This window comes from Hippocampus comes, unplaced genomic scaffold (assembly GCF_001891065.2).
Source record: "Hippocampus comes isolate QL1 unplaced genomic scaffold, H_comes_QL1_v1.1 scaffold22, whole genome shotgun sequence".
Taxonomy (NCBI): Eukaryota; Metazoa; Chordata; class Actinopteri; order Syngnathiformes; family Syngnathidae; genus Hippocampus; species Hippocampus comes.
Window position 1 is genome coordinate 4,125,302 of NW_017806175.1, and position 14,917 is coordinate 4,140,218.

The following is a 14,917-nucleotide window of genomic DNA, read 5'->3' on the forward strand; positions in this document are numbered from 1 at the left end:
AGACATCGGCGTAACGTCCTGTCAAAAAAAAACAATAAAGCCTTTCAAATCAAAGCCCACCAGTTTAACTCCAGTTTCCTGGTGGCTTCTTTAGCTGTTGCACTCAAACGATTTTGAGCCTGTGCTTATGGAACAAATTCAACGCGACTCGAGGTCCCGCTGTACTGATGTTGTCAAATGCTTGAGTATTAGGTGGACCAACACATCACTCTTGATGTTGCCATATGCTTCGACTCTATTGACTGGCAGAAGCCTTTCCGTCGCGACACATGGCAACCATTAAAATGTCATCAATAAAGTCACCCTTGTGCTCAGATGGAAGCCAAGTCGATCTTGTCTTTGGCTTTTCTTTTACCCACTCGCCATGGGTGTTTTGACTCCGACTGCAGACCGCGCGGCCATGTTGGCTCTCCCTTTGCACTGAAAGCATTTTCTTAATGAGAAGAACATTTTTAACAGTTCGTTAAAGCGAACGTGAACTTCTCACATGCACGTTTTCCAAGCCTTTCAACGTGTTTTCGACTCTCATCAATGTTCTCTTGGCCTCCTGTCATGTGTTTGTGGCGCTGCAGCGCTGAGGACAAGGCCCTGATGGTGATGAAGGAGCTGAACTTCCTCAAGCCGCCGCCGCCCCCCTGCCTGCCGCCTGTTAATAGGACCAAGTGTCTTGAGTGAGTGTTCCAAGCGTCACATGTTGTTTTCACTCGCCCACAATAGATCACAGAAATTGATGCAGCTCTGTAGTTACGGAAAGAAAAAAAAAAGAATGTGCTTTTTAAATGTGCGCTGACTTTGATGGACAGGCTGGCCCACGAGTTGAGGGGGTGGGTTCACCGTCACGACTTGCAGCTGACCAAATCCAAGCGCATGAGTAACAGCCACCTCAGACCCTCCAGGAGCATTCTGGCAAGTCCCATCAGCTCATTCTGCAAAATATTTTGCCACGTAAACCTCTTTAAAAAAAAAAAAAAAGATTTCTGAACTAAAACGTAAGTGGTAATCACTTTTCATCAGGAACGTCTTTGTTTGGCAAAGCAAAGCCTTTCTTTTCTCCACCGTTTTACTTCCCCGCACACCTTGCTCGTTTTTGTCTTCTCATTCCTCCTTTTTGAGTTGGATTTAATCCGGCAACCATGAGAAAGTAAATATAACACTCAGGGGGGGATCTGTGGAATTAGTGCAGTCCCCCACCCCGCTGCTCTGTTTTTTTTTCCATCATTTTTTTTTTCTCAATATCCATCTGGGTCTCTCTTAATCACTAATTGCTGCACGGGTATTTATTATAGTTCTGGTATGGTAAAAGACATGGAGAATTTCTTTCTCACCTGTATAGTCGATTTCTGATCTCGTCTGAATTTGAGTACCTGTATATGTTTTTTGGGGGGAGTTACTGTAGCTCTCTCTGGGATTTTACCACAACTCTGAAAATGGACCAAAAAGGGTACGTCGATCGTTATTGTTGAAGTTGTGATTAAAACAGAGACATGTTTTCTGAAAAAACAAAACGACCCAACCGTCAGACTTAATCGGGAGGTTGGACGTTGTCAGCCAATGTTATTGTTTTTAATGGGTGGTACTATACTGAGACCATGTTTTAAATTTTCCAACAGAAAACTGAACATAAGGATGCCGAGAGCTCTCAAATCGTGACTGTCGCATACACAGAAACTGCCAAAGAAAAGTGAGTAATGGCATGATATCATTTATTTTCACAAAATTGTATTTTTACTCTACCTGTAATGTACGCTTCATAAAAAGAAGCCGTCAGGAGCAGATTGCTTGTTCTGTTCAAGGCCCCCCTCCGCCCCCCCGAGTGAATCGACTTTTAATTTGCTCTTAGGTCACTGCAGTCTCTTTTGCTCAGCAGAGGGAAAGGTGAATTTGTCAGCTAAATGCTAGCAAATGTTGTCTGTTGAACAATGTGTGTGGTGGAGCTGCAACATGTTACTCTCCTTTTCACAAGCCCGTGTAACGCATAATATGGTTTTGAATCATATTGTTGCGTTAGAAAGCTTTGTTAGGCCAACTTTAAAAAGATGCAAGTAAAAAAATACCCATTTTCCTTGGCACAACACCATTCCATAAAGCATCTCTTCTTATCATGGCATTTGACTTAAGTGGGGCTTTAAATGGAACCAAAATGGGAGGTAAAATCTCTTTTCCTTTTTTGGAAATTGTTTCCCCTCTTTTTTCAGTTTAATGAAGCACAGATTGTAAAGGATGACCCCAGTACTTGACTTCAGAGTTTTAGCTCTCAAAACCTTTTCTGCTGCGCTGCACTCACATCAGACAGATGGAGGCAATAGGTTTTGTTGGCCCCCTATAGTTTTTTTCCTCCCTAGGAAATGTGAAGGACGAAGGGGAAACGGTTTTAACGGGTCCAGCGGTCTAGTTTCAATTATGATCAAACATATATTTTTTTCTCCCTCTAATTCATATCGCTGATAGGGGCGTTTGCAGATTTGCATGCACAACTTCTCACAAAAATAAAAACAAAACAAATCACTAATCTAAGCAATTGAATTGTCTTAGCAATCCTACCAATGCTAATTTTGCCTTTCAGGTTTCACTGTTTTGACCACCAATTCCCATTTGAAATGAAAACACCAACGCCGACTTGTATTTAAGGAGCTTGAATGTCGACGTTCTTTCCCCCAAATAAAATGGTTGCCGGGTGTCAGTCACATGCTTCGAGCGCACCAAGGCACGAGGTGCAAGCACACCGTTAGCCTATTTTCAACAGCCACATTCAATTCAGTTTCATTCAGAACTTTGAACGCCATTTTCTCCATTTTGTTTCCAATGTCTAGCGCTGCCAACAATGTCTGACAAATCACTCTGCTACCTTCTCCTTTTGGACGCAGCGTCTGTCACACCGCGCACAGCTGAACGTTTTTAAGTTATGTTTGCTGCCACATTCACAATGAATGGAGGAGTGTGAAAAAAAGGCCTTGAGTTGCAATGGGGGACCCATGACCCCAGCGAGGACAAATGCCCTTGAAAATGAATGGAAGGATGACTGCCGGGAATTGTAACAGCATGTTTCTGATCTCATAATTCTGTTTTCGAAAGGACTCCTGGCAGTGAGCTCCAAGTGTACTACAGACCGCCTCACACATACAGCGACTTTTTTGCCGAGATGAACCGGCGAGGCGACACGTTCTACGTGGTGTCTTTCCGCAGGGTAAGTTTGGATCGATAGCTCCGCAATCTGACATATTGACGCTCGGCATGTTAAAAATAGTCCAGAAAGGTTTCACAGCTTGACACTAATTATCCACAAGACCCTTTTTAAATTTGACTTTTCCTATAAACTGTCCATGAAGGCCTAATGAATAAATCATACCCATGTGGTTAAAAAAAATCAAGCCCTAATTGGGAGGGGAGGGGGAGTGCTTTAGTGCTGAATACATTTTTGCATCTTAATGCGTGTGACTATCATCTAATTCTATGATCCTGAAATGATGCATCGGATGTATGTCGTATTTGGTCCTGGTTCAATTTGCATTCACGCTGACATTTTTAACATTGACCCATAGAGTTTCCAAAGAAAGTATACTTGTTAGAACATACGGTAATTGGACAGCTGAGGTGTTTTTTTTTTTTTGATTTTCAGAGCAGCTCAGTAAAATCGGATCTTTTGCCCCAGCACCACCTGTTGAACCTTCACAACGCATTAATTCGCTGGGAGTCACTGGTTATTCTCGAGACAATTTTTCACAATTAGAAGACAATAATTCACGTGTTTTAAATCAGCACTCTTACTCATTGTGGTTACTTTAATATGTAGGAATCTCTCGTGGTTTCATTTGCGTGTGTTTTGTTTCCTGGGTTCCTGGATCTACGTATTTGAACGTGAGAGGCTTTTTTTCTTTTTTTCCACTGTGTGTGATGTGATTAAAAGCCTCGCCAAGGTTCTGGATTGAATTTGGAATATGAATGCAATCATTATTAATTTTGACTATTGTCTTGAGGATAGTTGATATCTTTTTGCCCTCGCCAACAGTTTCAGCTCATTTGATGTTGCTCCAGTGGAACCCCAGATCACTTTAAGCCCTCCACAGGCAACCAATCACCTGTGGCCTCCCTTTGAGCACGAAATGAGCTCAGGGGATGGAAATTTTACCTCTCAACAAGGCCAGAAAGATTGTGTAGTACTGATTGTGTTGGGGCACCGACAGCTCTATTGAAGGATGGATTGGGGTGACGTGGTGAAAGCACCTTGAGGGTCTCATCCATATTGTTTCAAGGAAAACATAAGATGTCGTCATGGAGCCCGAAGCTCTTCTGTCAGATCGTCTAGCTGAAAGTCTCTTGATGATGAGCAGGCGTGGATGTGATATTTTCTTACACAGAAAAGAGCTTGCTCATTTTGCGCCATTGAATTATCCCTTTGGTGGCTTTCATCTTATTCTTTGTGTCACAAGCATATGTCAAGACTGCAAACCTTGTCTCTAAACTACATATTTGTGCAGCAGCACGGATGGCTTTTTACCTGCTCACAGCGTTCAGCATAATGTACAAAAAAAAAAAACTGTTATTTATGAAAGTGATTGATTTTGTACTGGGAAAGAATATAGATGAAAATATGTACTGAGCAGATTATGTTGATGCGAAAACATTCGGGCGATTTTGAACAGAGTGAAGATAAGCGGTATGGATAATGGATTGATGAACTAAATTATCATGATTATTATATACACTATGCTGATGTTTGCCTTGGACATTTTCGAAGGATTGTTAAAAGCAGACAAAAGCAAACGTCTTTGGATCAGTTTTTGACAAAACGCCAGGCAAAAAACACTTCTGGGAGAGAACATGAACTATAAAGAGGGCAAAAAAAATGAGGAGGATGCAGTTGAAAGTTAAATGACCATCATTTATATTCTTTACTCTATTCTTTGTTTTTTTTACATTATGAGCAATTCTCATTTATTGTGCAATAATGTAATCGTAACATGTATTTATTACATATTTTGATTTAATTTTTATGCTTTAGAAAACTTTTCTGTCTGAATTTTGCATGGCTTGGAACGGATTAGGGCATTTACATGGAAAACGTGTCTCGACTTACAAACTTTTCTAGTTAAAAAATTTCTTCCAGAACCAATTAATTTCGCAAGTAGAGCTACCACTGCACTAGAGTCTGACTTTGAAATTGAGTTCCATTATTTCCCAAGGGAAATTTAGTTTAGAAATGAAAAATTGTCACCACTTGCTTTTCTGTGAGACATTCCACTATATACAAAATTTTACTAAAAGCCAAGCCTGGTCGTGAGAGATAATTTATTGGTCAGAAAATTCATGATTTAATGTGGATTTCAGATTCTGATTCTGATATTTGGGCTTGTTGACAAGTAGAAGTGGTTTGCCGCGCAATATATAAAATGTTGGCTTCCCTCAATCCTCGTATCCTGTCGTAATGCTCGCACTGATCTCAGAGTAACCTCAGCAAACCACATTGTGTCATACCGTTTGAAGCTGCAATTAGAGGCGATAATAAACCCTCCCCGTTCCTGCTTTTTAGTCACAAGGGCGTTCGCATAAATGCACCACACTCACCTGCAGCAAACTCTTTTGCAAAGTATGCATTCCCATCTCGCAGTACTATGACCGATATCTCATAAATGTTGCCGTTTGCGCCGCTTGAGAACGAAAGAACACGAGTGCTTTTGCCGAGACGATTTTGATTATAGGCTGCCGCGTGGAAATTGGACTCAGTCGGTGACATTTCAAAGAAATGAACACTATTGACCACAAGGATCTTTGTCAGCACCCGAGAAAACCAGAAGCCTCTAATTTATAAACTGGGTAAGAGCCGGTGTATACTTTCCATAACCTTCTCGTGTTGGTTCTCAGGATCATCTGCTACTTCCGGCCACCAGCCACAACAAAGGAAGTCGCCCTAAAATGTCTGTGGTGTTGCCTGCCATGAACCTAAACGGTAAGGACCCTTTACGACACTCGTAGAATGGATCAGTCAGCACTTGGGACACATATAAAGGCGAGGGACACTGCTCATGAATGCCTTACTAGGACGTCTAATGAAAAACATCCATGACCCAACTACTAGCATGTGTGTCGCCTGTCAAAATGTAATCTCATTATTGTTGGATTATTCCCCCCCCACTACCACCCCCAAATGTTTTGCATCTTGAGTCCTCATTGCCCTCTGTCACATCCCTCAGCCTGTTCTTCTCCCTGCTGCATTTAGCAGAGCTGCAACGTGGCTGCCCAGCCACTGTCCAAACCACATACAGGCACAAAGATTTAAAGGGGGGTGGGGGGGGGGGAGAAAAAGAAAAGCTTTTTCAGGGTTGTGATTTCCTTTTGGCGATGGCTTTGCAAATCTTTTACTTGAACAAATTTAACAGATGCCAGGGCTGACATGTTTATATAATATCGATACTATTAAAAGCAATCTAAAACACATGGAGGGAAAAAAAATTATCCCATTTTGTAAGGAGAAAAGAAAAAAAAACGAACTTTGTGAGGCAGTTTATTATCTCCCCAACCCTTTCGGATGAAAGCAATCCCCCCCCCCCCCCCCAAATGACAACAGTGCCCACCTATAGAGAATTTATAGTCTTAAATACCCAAGTATTTGAGAAATTATCAAAATAAATCACAGATGCTTAAGTTAGCATCCTCTGTTGCTATTTCTTAGCACTTATTCTCTAAAAATGAATACATATGCTAATGATACTTAACTCAGTTAACATACCCCAGTTTTGAATACCATATTGCCCTACTCCACAGTCTCGACTTTGCTGCAGCCGACTATATTTTTTGGGCTAGAATTGACTAAAATAAATACGTCTGCTACTGTTAACTTCCCCTGTCCTGGTTTCTGGACTCCACAGTCTCTGTTTTGTTGCAGCGGCCTGTTTTTGTTGCCACGTGCGGTCTTCCTCGAATAGAACTACTCTCCTTATGTCCGACGGCCACATATTGAGATGTATTTATAGAATGGCTTCTCCTCCATTGTTGTCGCGTGTTAGCGAGTCTCTTTTCGAACCGATGTGTTTCATGCGGCGTGGTTTGCACGGCTTCCCATTGCACTGTTTGAAATGGAAAAATCAATCAGCCCGGACCAAGCAGAGCTCGTACCGCGCTGGCGGAAAAGCTGCAGTAGGTTGCAATTGATGATTTGCGAGCTCACTTATCTTATCTAATCTAGCACAGCGGCTCTGGGCAGTCGCTGGTGGATACCGGTGGGACTTTTCCTTGAGTCTATTGGAAAGAAAAAGTGGTGGACGAGAGGCAAACCCCGACCGTCGGTGTACGTTACGCTTAGGTCAGCATTTGGCCGTCACCCGTCTTGTGATTCATTCAAGTGCGCATGTTTTATTTCTGTGGGTTCATAAAGTTCTTCTCCAAGATTTGCCGTGTCATCATTTCCAAAGCGCGTCAGTGGAGACGTGTTGAAAGTCGTCGTCGTCTGGCACTGGCGGGTATTATCTCTGACTCTGTTGGCTTTTTCTTATCTGTCTCGATGGCAGGGGGCCAATATCATCTTTCTTTTTTCGAGGCAACTACTACAAGGAAGACTTACCCTTTATGAATATACCGCCTTCCTTTTTTTTTGGTTGTTTTTTTGACTTTGCGATAAAGATTGTTGTAGGTTGGGCTTGTCATGCAGGAATGTTGTTCTTTGCAGTCACACCGACTGTTAAAACGCCAGTAAATAGTGCCGTCCAGTTTTTCAGTTTTTTTTTTTTAAGCTAATTGGTGAAATGAAGGTGAAATTCAGGATGAAATGTAAAAGTTTGGAGCCAGTCTTCTCACAAAAGAATTTTCCGATTTTCCACAATCTTTCATGCGTGCGCGGAGTGTGCTTTCTCTTTCAAGTCTTTTCCGCAGAGGTCTTGAAGGCAACCTGGGGTGACGGTTTTGCCTCTTGCTAGCGAGGGGTGAGGACTTTTGACACCAGGCTTAAGTTAGCACAGATGCAAGCGCAGCAGCCGCTGTTCCAGCTGCCACAAGACTAGCAACCTCAAGTGTGATGGTGACTCTTTGATATGGCGCCGCTTTCCCGCATACCGCGTGAGGAAAGCGGATTTCAAGATTTTCCCTTTTTTTTCCCCCCTTAACTTCCAAATGCAACTGGGTGAGCGACACCGTTCTCTCATTGGAACTTGATTATTCCACAATGCATCCTGATTCTTTCCAGCTCCCTTTTTGAGGAATGCCTTTCGCTTCCAGTCACTAAATGGTTTTCATCTGGAGCTGGGCAAACTTAATGCGCAGCGATCTTTTGGTTAACAAGCGAAGGGGATCGCCTTCGATATTGCATACGCAGGTTTGGAGTGAAGTGAACTCGAATCTTTTGGCATTTCTCCGGAGTCGGATCAACCCGAGCCGTGACTCCTTATAAGGACTGCGCGATGTGTTTATTTAATGAGCCGTAAAGTTTGAAAGTCGCTCAATCAAGTGGCAGTGACATGTTTGGAGGAGAGGAAAGGTTTGGGCCATGACATCATTTACAGGTGGATCAACCGCGTCAGACAGTCTATTTACGCTTGGGTACATGTGCTCTGCGGTTTGCTGCAGAGCCGCCGCTGGGGGGTTCAAGGTAAAGCGGCGGATTCAGATTTTCCTACTTTGCTAATCTAAACAGTTCATCCCCATTCGAGCGCTCACCAGCGTGATTGATACTCTCGCCTTGTACTTACCAAATCAAATGTGCCTTTGTGCCATTTACCGGTAGACCTTATACATTGTATGTACGTACATGCAATGGCAACTTGTGAAATCTAATTAAAGAGAAGTATGACCAATTCTGCCTCAAAGATAATTAGAATTCGGGGCGGGGGGGGGGGACTTTGGGTTTCGTTCGTACTTAAGTCTGCCCAAATTTGAACCAGGTGTCCCACCAAGGGATTGCACACTTTTGACTCCAGGGAAACCTGTACAGGGGAGTATTTGTTCCAAGGCCCCCCTTCAATAATCCAAAGACCAACGGAACCATTTGTACTCCGAAGTGCCAAAGGAATTACAAGTTTTCTATTTTCGAGAAAAAAAATAAATCATTGTCACCGCAAGAAATTATTTATTTCAAAAGTAAGAAGCTGGAAAATATGCCTTTTTTTCTCTGAAAAATAAGACCATAGTCTACCTGTTCACCCTTGGCCACCAGGGGCACTGTAATGCAAACATACACCTAGAAACGAAGAGGACAGTTATAGCAGTTCAGTAAGCTGCAGTAATAGTTGTGATTTTTATTTTTTTTTTGCAGATGAAAGTATGCTTGAGTATTGTTGTATTGTCTGTTTGCACGTTAGTGTTCAAATGTCCATTAGAACAATGCAACAGCGCTGCTATCCATTAGCAGTTGGAAGAACTGTTCAATCATCTGCCAAACTATGTCTCGCGCTCACATTTTAAATTTCTGCTCACAAGTCAAAAGGGAAAATCTCGTAAATTGAGGTAGTGCTGTACTTGGCTATGTGAAAGGGCCAAAATACGTTGAGAGACACCCAAAACCATTTCTGATTAAAAAAAAAAATGCTGCTGACCACTTAAGATAAGATATCCTTTAATTGTCCCACACTGGGGAAATTTACAGTCTACAGCAGCAAGATTGTGGGTAGAAAGAAGAAAGAAGGAAAACAAAGTGTTTGCATTCACAAAATAAATGTACACCCTTCAGTTTTTCACTGATACACTTTTCAATTATTGACACCTATTAGCTCTTACTTTGGCTCGTAGAACTTCACCCTAATGATGGTACTAATTAGTGCATTTGCGTTCTTTCCCGGGTTCAAAAAATGTGAGGTCATTCTCAGGTCACCTGTAAACGTTTCCTTCAGCTTTGGCGCCGGTGCGGCAGATAGCATCTTCTCGAAAATGGCTCTCCAGATTACTCGGAGACATGCTTGCCAGACCCCCGGCCTTTATCGGGTCGTAGCAGCTCGCTGTGTCACTGCAATGTTGTGGAACACCTCCAGATGGAATCTGGAAAGGAGCAAAGGAGACCGTGAAGGATTGGCAGCTTCACCGCAGAGTCTGTCGTCGTCTCGTGGTTGTTCCATTGTGCCCTTCAGAGCATTTGGGGTAATTTGTTGAGAAATTGAGGGTTGACAGTCAGAGGGAACACAAAAATAAGGGCCCTCCGACGGGATGCGATCCCTTTAGATCGTCGCCCGCAAATTACAGAGTCATTATTAGAATTGCCAGTTTCTTTTGAAAATAATAACAGGGTAGATGGAGTGGAGCTTGATGTCTCAAAACAAAAACATGAGTTTTCATACGGTCGAGGTAGCCGATTCACGACATCAACCTAACTGTTGCATTTTTAAGTATCAAACCGATGGACTCAGCAGTCCCCCGTGTCCAAAAATGTCTCAACCTATCGCGTGTATTTATTTTCGAAGTCAATCTACTTTAGCTCGCTGACCCAAATGCAAAGGTACCGTGTCACCTACCGACTTGTTGAGTGATCTTTTTATGGACTTGTGGAGCCAGAAACAGCACACAACTGGACAAACGGTCATGCGATGGTTTCTGACATCTGTTTTTAACAAAACAGCAGTCTGAAAGTGACTCAGGAGTTTTAACCAGCGTCAAGTTTCACCCAGCTCTCGTCTCATTCGGAAATGCTGCCTTCTCTTCCTGATATGCAATACCAGTCTGCCACTTATAACTGCGGGGGGAGTGGGAGGTAGCCCCAGTTTATGCCACATAAAAATATTTTACAATGTTTTACCCCTCCCAAACACTTCTGAAGACACTTTTGAAGCACGCTGTTAACGGTCCACTTGAGACAACTGAGTCGTCTCTTTGTAAGGCCCGTTTTCCGATAGTTCCATAGTGTTGTGGGGTCATTCCATGCCAAATCATACAACGGGTTTAACCAAGCAGATTTGGATTTTAACTCATTCAGTACCAGCCAATTCTGGACCAAGTCTGAAAAGACGTTTAAAAACGTCTTTGGGAGTGAATGAGTTAATTAAATTTAGTGATTGCACACGGTGCAGAGGTGCAGGGTTCGATTCTGGCTCTGGCCTTCCTGCGTGGAGTTTGCATGTTCTTACCCGTGCCTGTGTGGGTTTTCTCTGGGTACTCCGGTTTCCTCACACATTCCAAAAAACGTGTGGCAGGTTAATGGAAAACTCTAAATTGTCCCCAGGTATGAGTGTGAGTGCGGATGGTTGTTCATCTCTGTGTGCCCTGCGATTGGCTGGCAACCGGCTCAGGGTGTCCCCGCCGACTGCACGGAGACGGCCGGGATAGGCTCCAGCACGCCGCGCGACCCTTGTGAAAATCAAAATCTGCTCAGATGATTTGGCATTGAAAAGGACCCTGTGGCTGGCTCACCATGTCTCATTATGTGAATGTGTGGTAGGTCGATTTGTGGATTTGCATATGAGAGAAATGTGGCCTTAGCTGAAATCTGTGCTATCCTAAATACATTTTCAGTTGCTCTTGGATTCAAATTCCAAAAGCACCAGTCCTGCTCCCCCATTCAGAGCAGCATCTACAGACCGGACCGACCTGAAAGCGTTATCTTACAAAGTTGCACGGAGACGAGCCGAGTGGCGCTGGCTTTTAAATAGCCATATAGCGTAACGGATCTTTCAGCTTGGATCCCATCCAAAGAGGTCTGCTAAGTGTGTTTCAGTGCAGGTGCGAAGGATGAATCTCAGCGGCAGATGAGGTCATCGTCAGGACGCCCGTTTAATGACATGAACACCTGCGGAATCTTGCAGGCGGGAGAGGGAACTCCCCTATTGTCCTTCCTGAGGAGAACCTTGTGAAGATGCTGCAAAAAGCACTGGAGGAGTCTGATGGTTTGCACAGGTGGCTGGAAAAATACCGCAGCTTTTAAACCGCTTGCTGCTCTCCTGATGTATTCGAAAGCCTCCTACTACTAGCGGGAAGCACGTACTGGAAGGAGGACCTTGGTCTTTGGTCCCTTTTGTGGATTGGTCTTCTCACTAGCCGTCCTGCAATGAAACAATCTGCTTTTTAAGTTCTATCCCCCTGACCCCCATTCATGGTTTTTATTTTCTATTCACGCTGCAAAAGGTTATATCATGTTTGTTGTTACTGGTTTCCTCGGTTTCGCATTTAATTCGTCGACCGTGGATCGTTTCAATGTCGGCAGTCCGATGAGCGGCCGTACCGGGCGACCACGGCGGATGAGGAGCATGATAAGGAGGGAAAACCACACCAAATGGAACCAATATTTACAAAGCGCCAGCAAACAATAACAAACAATTGCGGTCAGTGTTGAAGAGCTGAAGGCACTGGGGGGGAGGATCAATCATGCCTCTCATGTTCCACACGGTTTTGCTTTCATCATTCTGTCGGCGTAGCGTTTCTCTGCATTCTCCCCTGAATCATTCTGATGAATTGGACTTTACTTTCAAAGCGACATTAGTATCAATCTTCACAAATTCCTTTTTGGCATAGGATTTTTACAAGCGTGCTTGGGTTTTGTGGATGTTTTTCTCCCAATGTTTTAAAAAAAAAAAAAAAAAAACACATGCTTGTAAATTTCAAGATGGGTCAAGTAAGTTACGGTCTGGCCACATCCCCCCCACACTCTTTTCTTTCTCACTGCTTTTTCCTCGCAAATATGCGTGTCCAGCTCTCGTAAGGAGCCGCTTTGTCTCTCTGCGAGGGAGAAATCCAGCGTGACTCACCTCCAGACTCCCCCATCTGTAAGCGAGCCTCCAGCTGCCTTCCCAAAAAAAAAAAAAATCCTTTCTCACACTTTTCTCAGCTTTAAAACGTGGCAAGGGTTTGACGGGAGCTGAACTGGTAAAGGAATTAAAGGAGGCATGATTTGCAATTCTTGGACATATTAAAAAAATGTTTGGGACATGCCGATCGGTTAACCGTAAGGATCGAGAATCGACATTCAAAAATAAATTGAAGTCTCATGCAACTGAAGCACTGCTCACCGCGCCACCCTCTACGGCGCAGTGCAGGGCCTTTGCGTTACTACTCAAACAAGGCTGCAGCTCTGCTTTGCATTTGCCTTGACAAGATAATGCTTCCATCTAATCCGGGCGCCTCAAAAGAAAATGGCAGTTCTTCAACAAGTTGGCTGGCAAGGGAAGATTAGAGCGCTATTCTTTCAGTCGAAATGGCAATCAATCTCACGTACGCGTTGTCCGACTTGGGCAGTTATTGGTTTTTGGGGGGCGGGCTTTACTGAATTTCCTCTCGTGCCCTCACTTGTAGGAAAAGGAGCCGTTTGTAGAACACCACAGCGCAGTGAACAGTTGAGGAGCACATTGATTGTGTATGTGCTGTGATGGCGCGACAATGAAAGGTGGCCATTTGCCTTCACAGCGCCATGCCGCAGACTGGAAAATGTTTCATTTCAGGAGTGGTGTCAGACGGGATATCCAATCGGAGCGGGGTTGGCGGAGTGATTTCAGAGTGCTAACAGCAAATGATATTTCTATAGTAAACTGCATGGACAAAAAAAAAAAAGTTCTAATAATTGTGGTGTCCCAATGTCCAGAGATTTGGGACACGAGGGAACGGACCTGCCATGAAGTGGTTAAGGCACAGTAATTGATGGATGTTCACCTTTCTCTATTGTGAGACATATAAAGGTTTTCTTATCTTTCTTATCTTATGTTGGTCAAAATCTACATTGTAGAGTCGCAGTTTACTTCTAAATTAGCCTGAAAGGCCTCCAGGCTACTTCCTGGTCGCCCGCTACGCAACCAAATATGGGCTGGACTCCACTGTGTTGCTCTCGTCTTTGCACTTTGTCCTTCAATGAACTCCCAAAAAACCTCTTGCACTTTTGTGTGTTTAAAAAAAATAAATAAATAAAAAGCTTTTTTTTTCCCTAATAAATGTCAATATGTGTGGGAGGGGTCAAACAAAAACACGGTTTTATTGATGTTCTCTGTCGTGGCTTTTTCCCTGTTGTGAAATGTATCTACTGTGATCAACAGGAGTTCACTGTTCTTGGTTTTGTCATTTTCCGCTTGATTGGCGGACCGGTACACAAGTAATAATGTATCCCCCTTTTAATATCTTCATCTACCCTTACAGACAGCGTCATCGGCGACAAGGAATTTGAGGTGATGATGCAGATCGATTGCGAAGTGACCGACACCAGGATCCTCCACATCCGCTCGGCCACCATCCCGCCAGCACTGCGGGTCAACCGCACGCAAAACTTGTATCAGCACTCCCGGGCAGAGGCACAGGCCGCACCTCCCGTCGGTGTGCTCATGGGTTCGGCCTAGGGCCACCGTCGATAATGACCATCGGGAGGAAAAAAAACCCAAAACAAAAGGCTTAAAGCCACAAAGGAATACTATTGAAAACATTTCAATTAAAACATCTTTTTTTTTTTTAAAAAAGACAAAAATCAATCTGCGGATTTGGGATTGCTACATTGACTGCTCTTTTGAATTTGGCATTTCTGCTGAAAACGTTTTCATGAATTATGAAGAAATATTCCAGTAGATTGCACGCAGCTACAGACAGGATGCTCAGGAAGTCATGTGTTCTGACATCTGACCACTATGTGTATGTACTTGGTGTTCGTTTGTTTTTGTTTGTTTGTTTTTATACTCTTGATGAAGAATGTTGTTTGTGTTTGAAAATATTTGAACAGATTTAGATGCGTGTATTTATTTATATTGCCGTAACCTTTGACAAAATTGTATGTTTTCATGTTCTGTTTGTATGGATAAAGTTCATCTTTTGGGGAAAAATATGTGAAAATATCTTGCACTTTTTGTGTAGTGCACTTGCAGTCTTTGAATTTAAAATAAGGTATATGTGGTGGGGTTATGAAAAACATAATAGTTTGCAGTGCAGACCTGGAATGTTCAGATCTGACTCAGAAATGCAATTAAGTAATTCAAGTAATTCATTGTTTTTTCACAGTCTGCGTAAGTCAGTAAGTGCATCTTTGTTTTGCGACAAGCTTATT

At 43.1% G+C, this 14,917-nt stretch overlaps 1 protein-coding gene across 3 annotated transcripts in view; it reads left to right on the forward strand.

Annotated features, from left to right (window-relative positions):
- Positions 1–14,260, forward strand: part of atf6 (activating transcription factor 6) — a 31,116-nt gene extending 16,856 nt beyond the window's left edge. For all 3 annotated transcript variants that reach the window (XM_019896670.1, XM_019896669.1, XM_019896671.1), the window contains exons 11-16: positions 573–671; positions 804–906; positions 1,611–1,681; positions 3,073–3,184; positions 5,860–5,944; positions 14,026–14,260. In XM_019896670.1, coding sequence (XP_019752229.1) covers positions 573–671; positions 804–906; positions 1,611–1,681; positions 3,073–3,184; positions 5,860–5,944; positions 14,026–14,222 — 667 coding nt within the window. In that variant the 3' untranslated portion in view covers positions 14,223–14,260. The remainder of the gene's footprint in view (positions 1–572; positions 672–803; positions 907–1,610; positions 1,682–3,072; positions 3,185–5,859; positions 5,945–14,025) is intronic.
- The last annotated feature ends 657 nt before the right edge of the window (positions 14,261–14,917 follow it).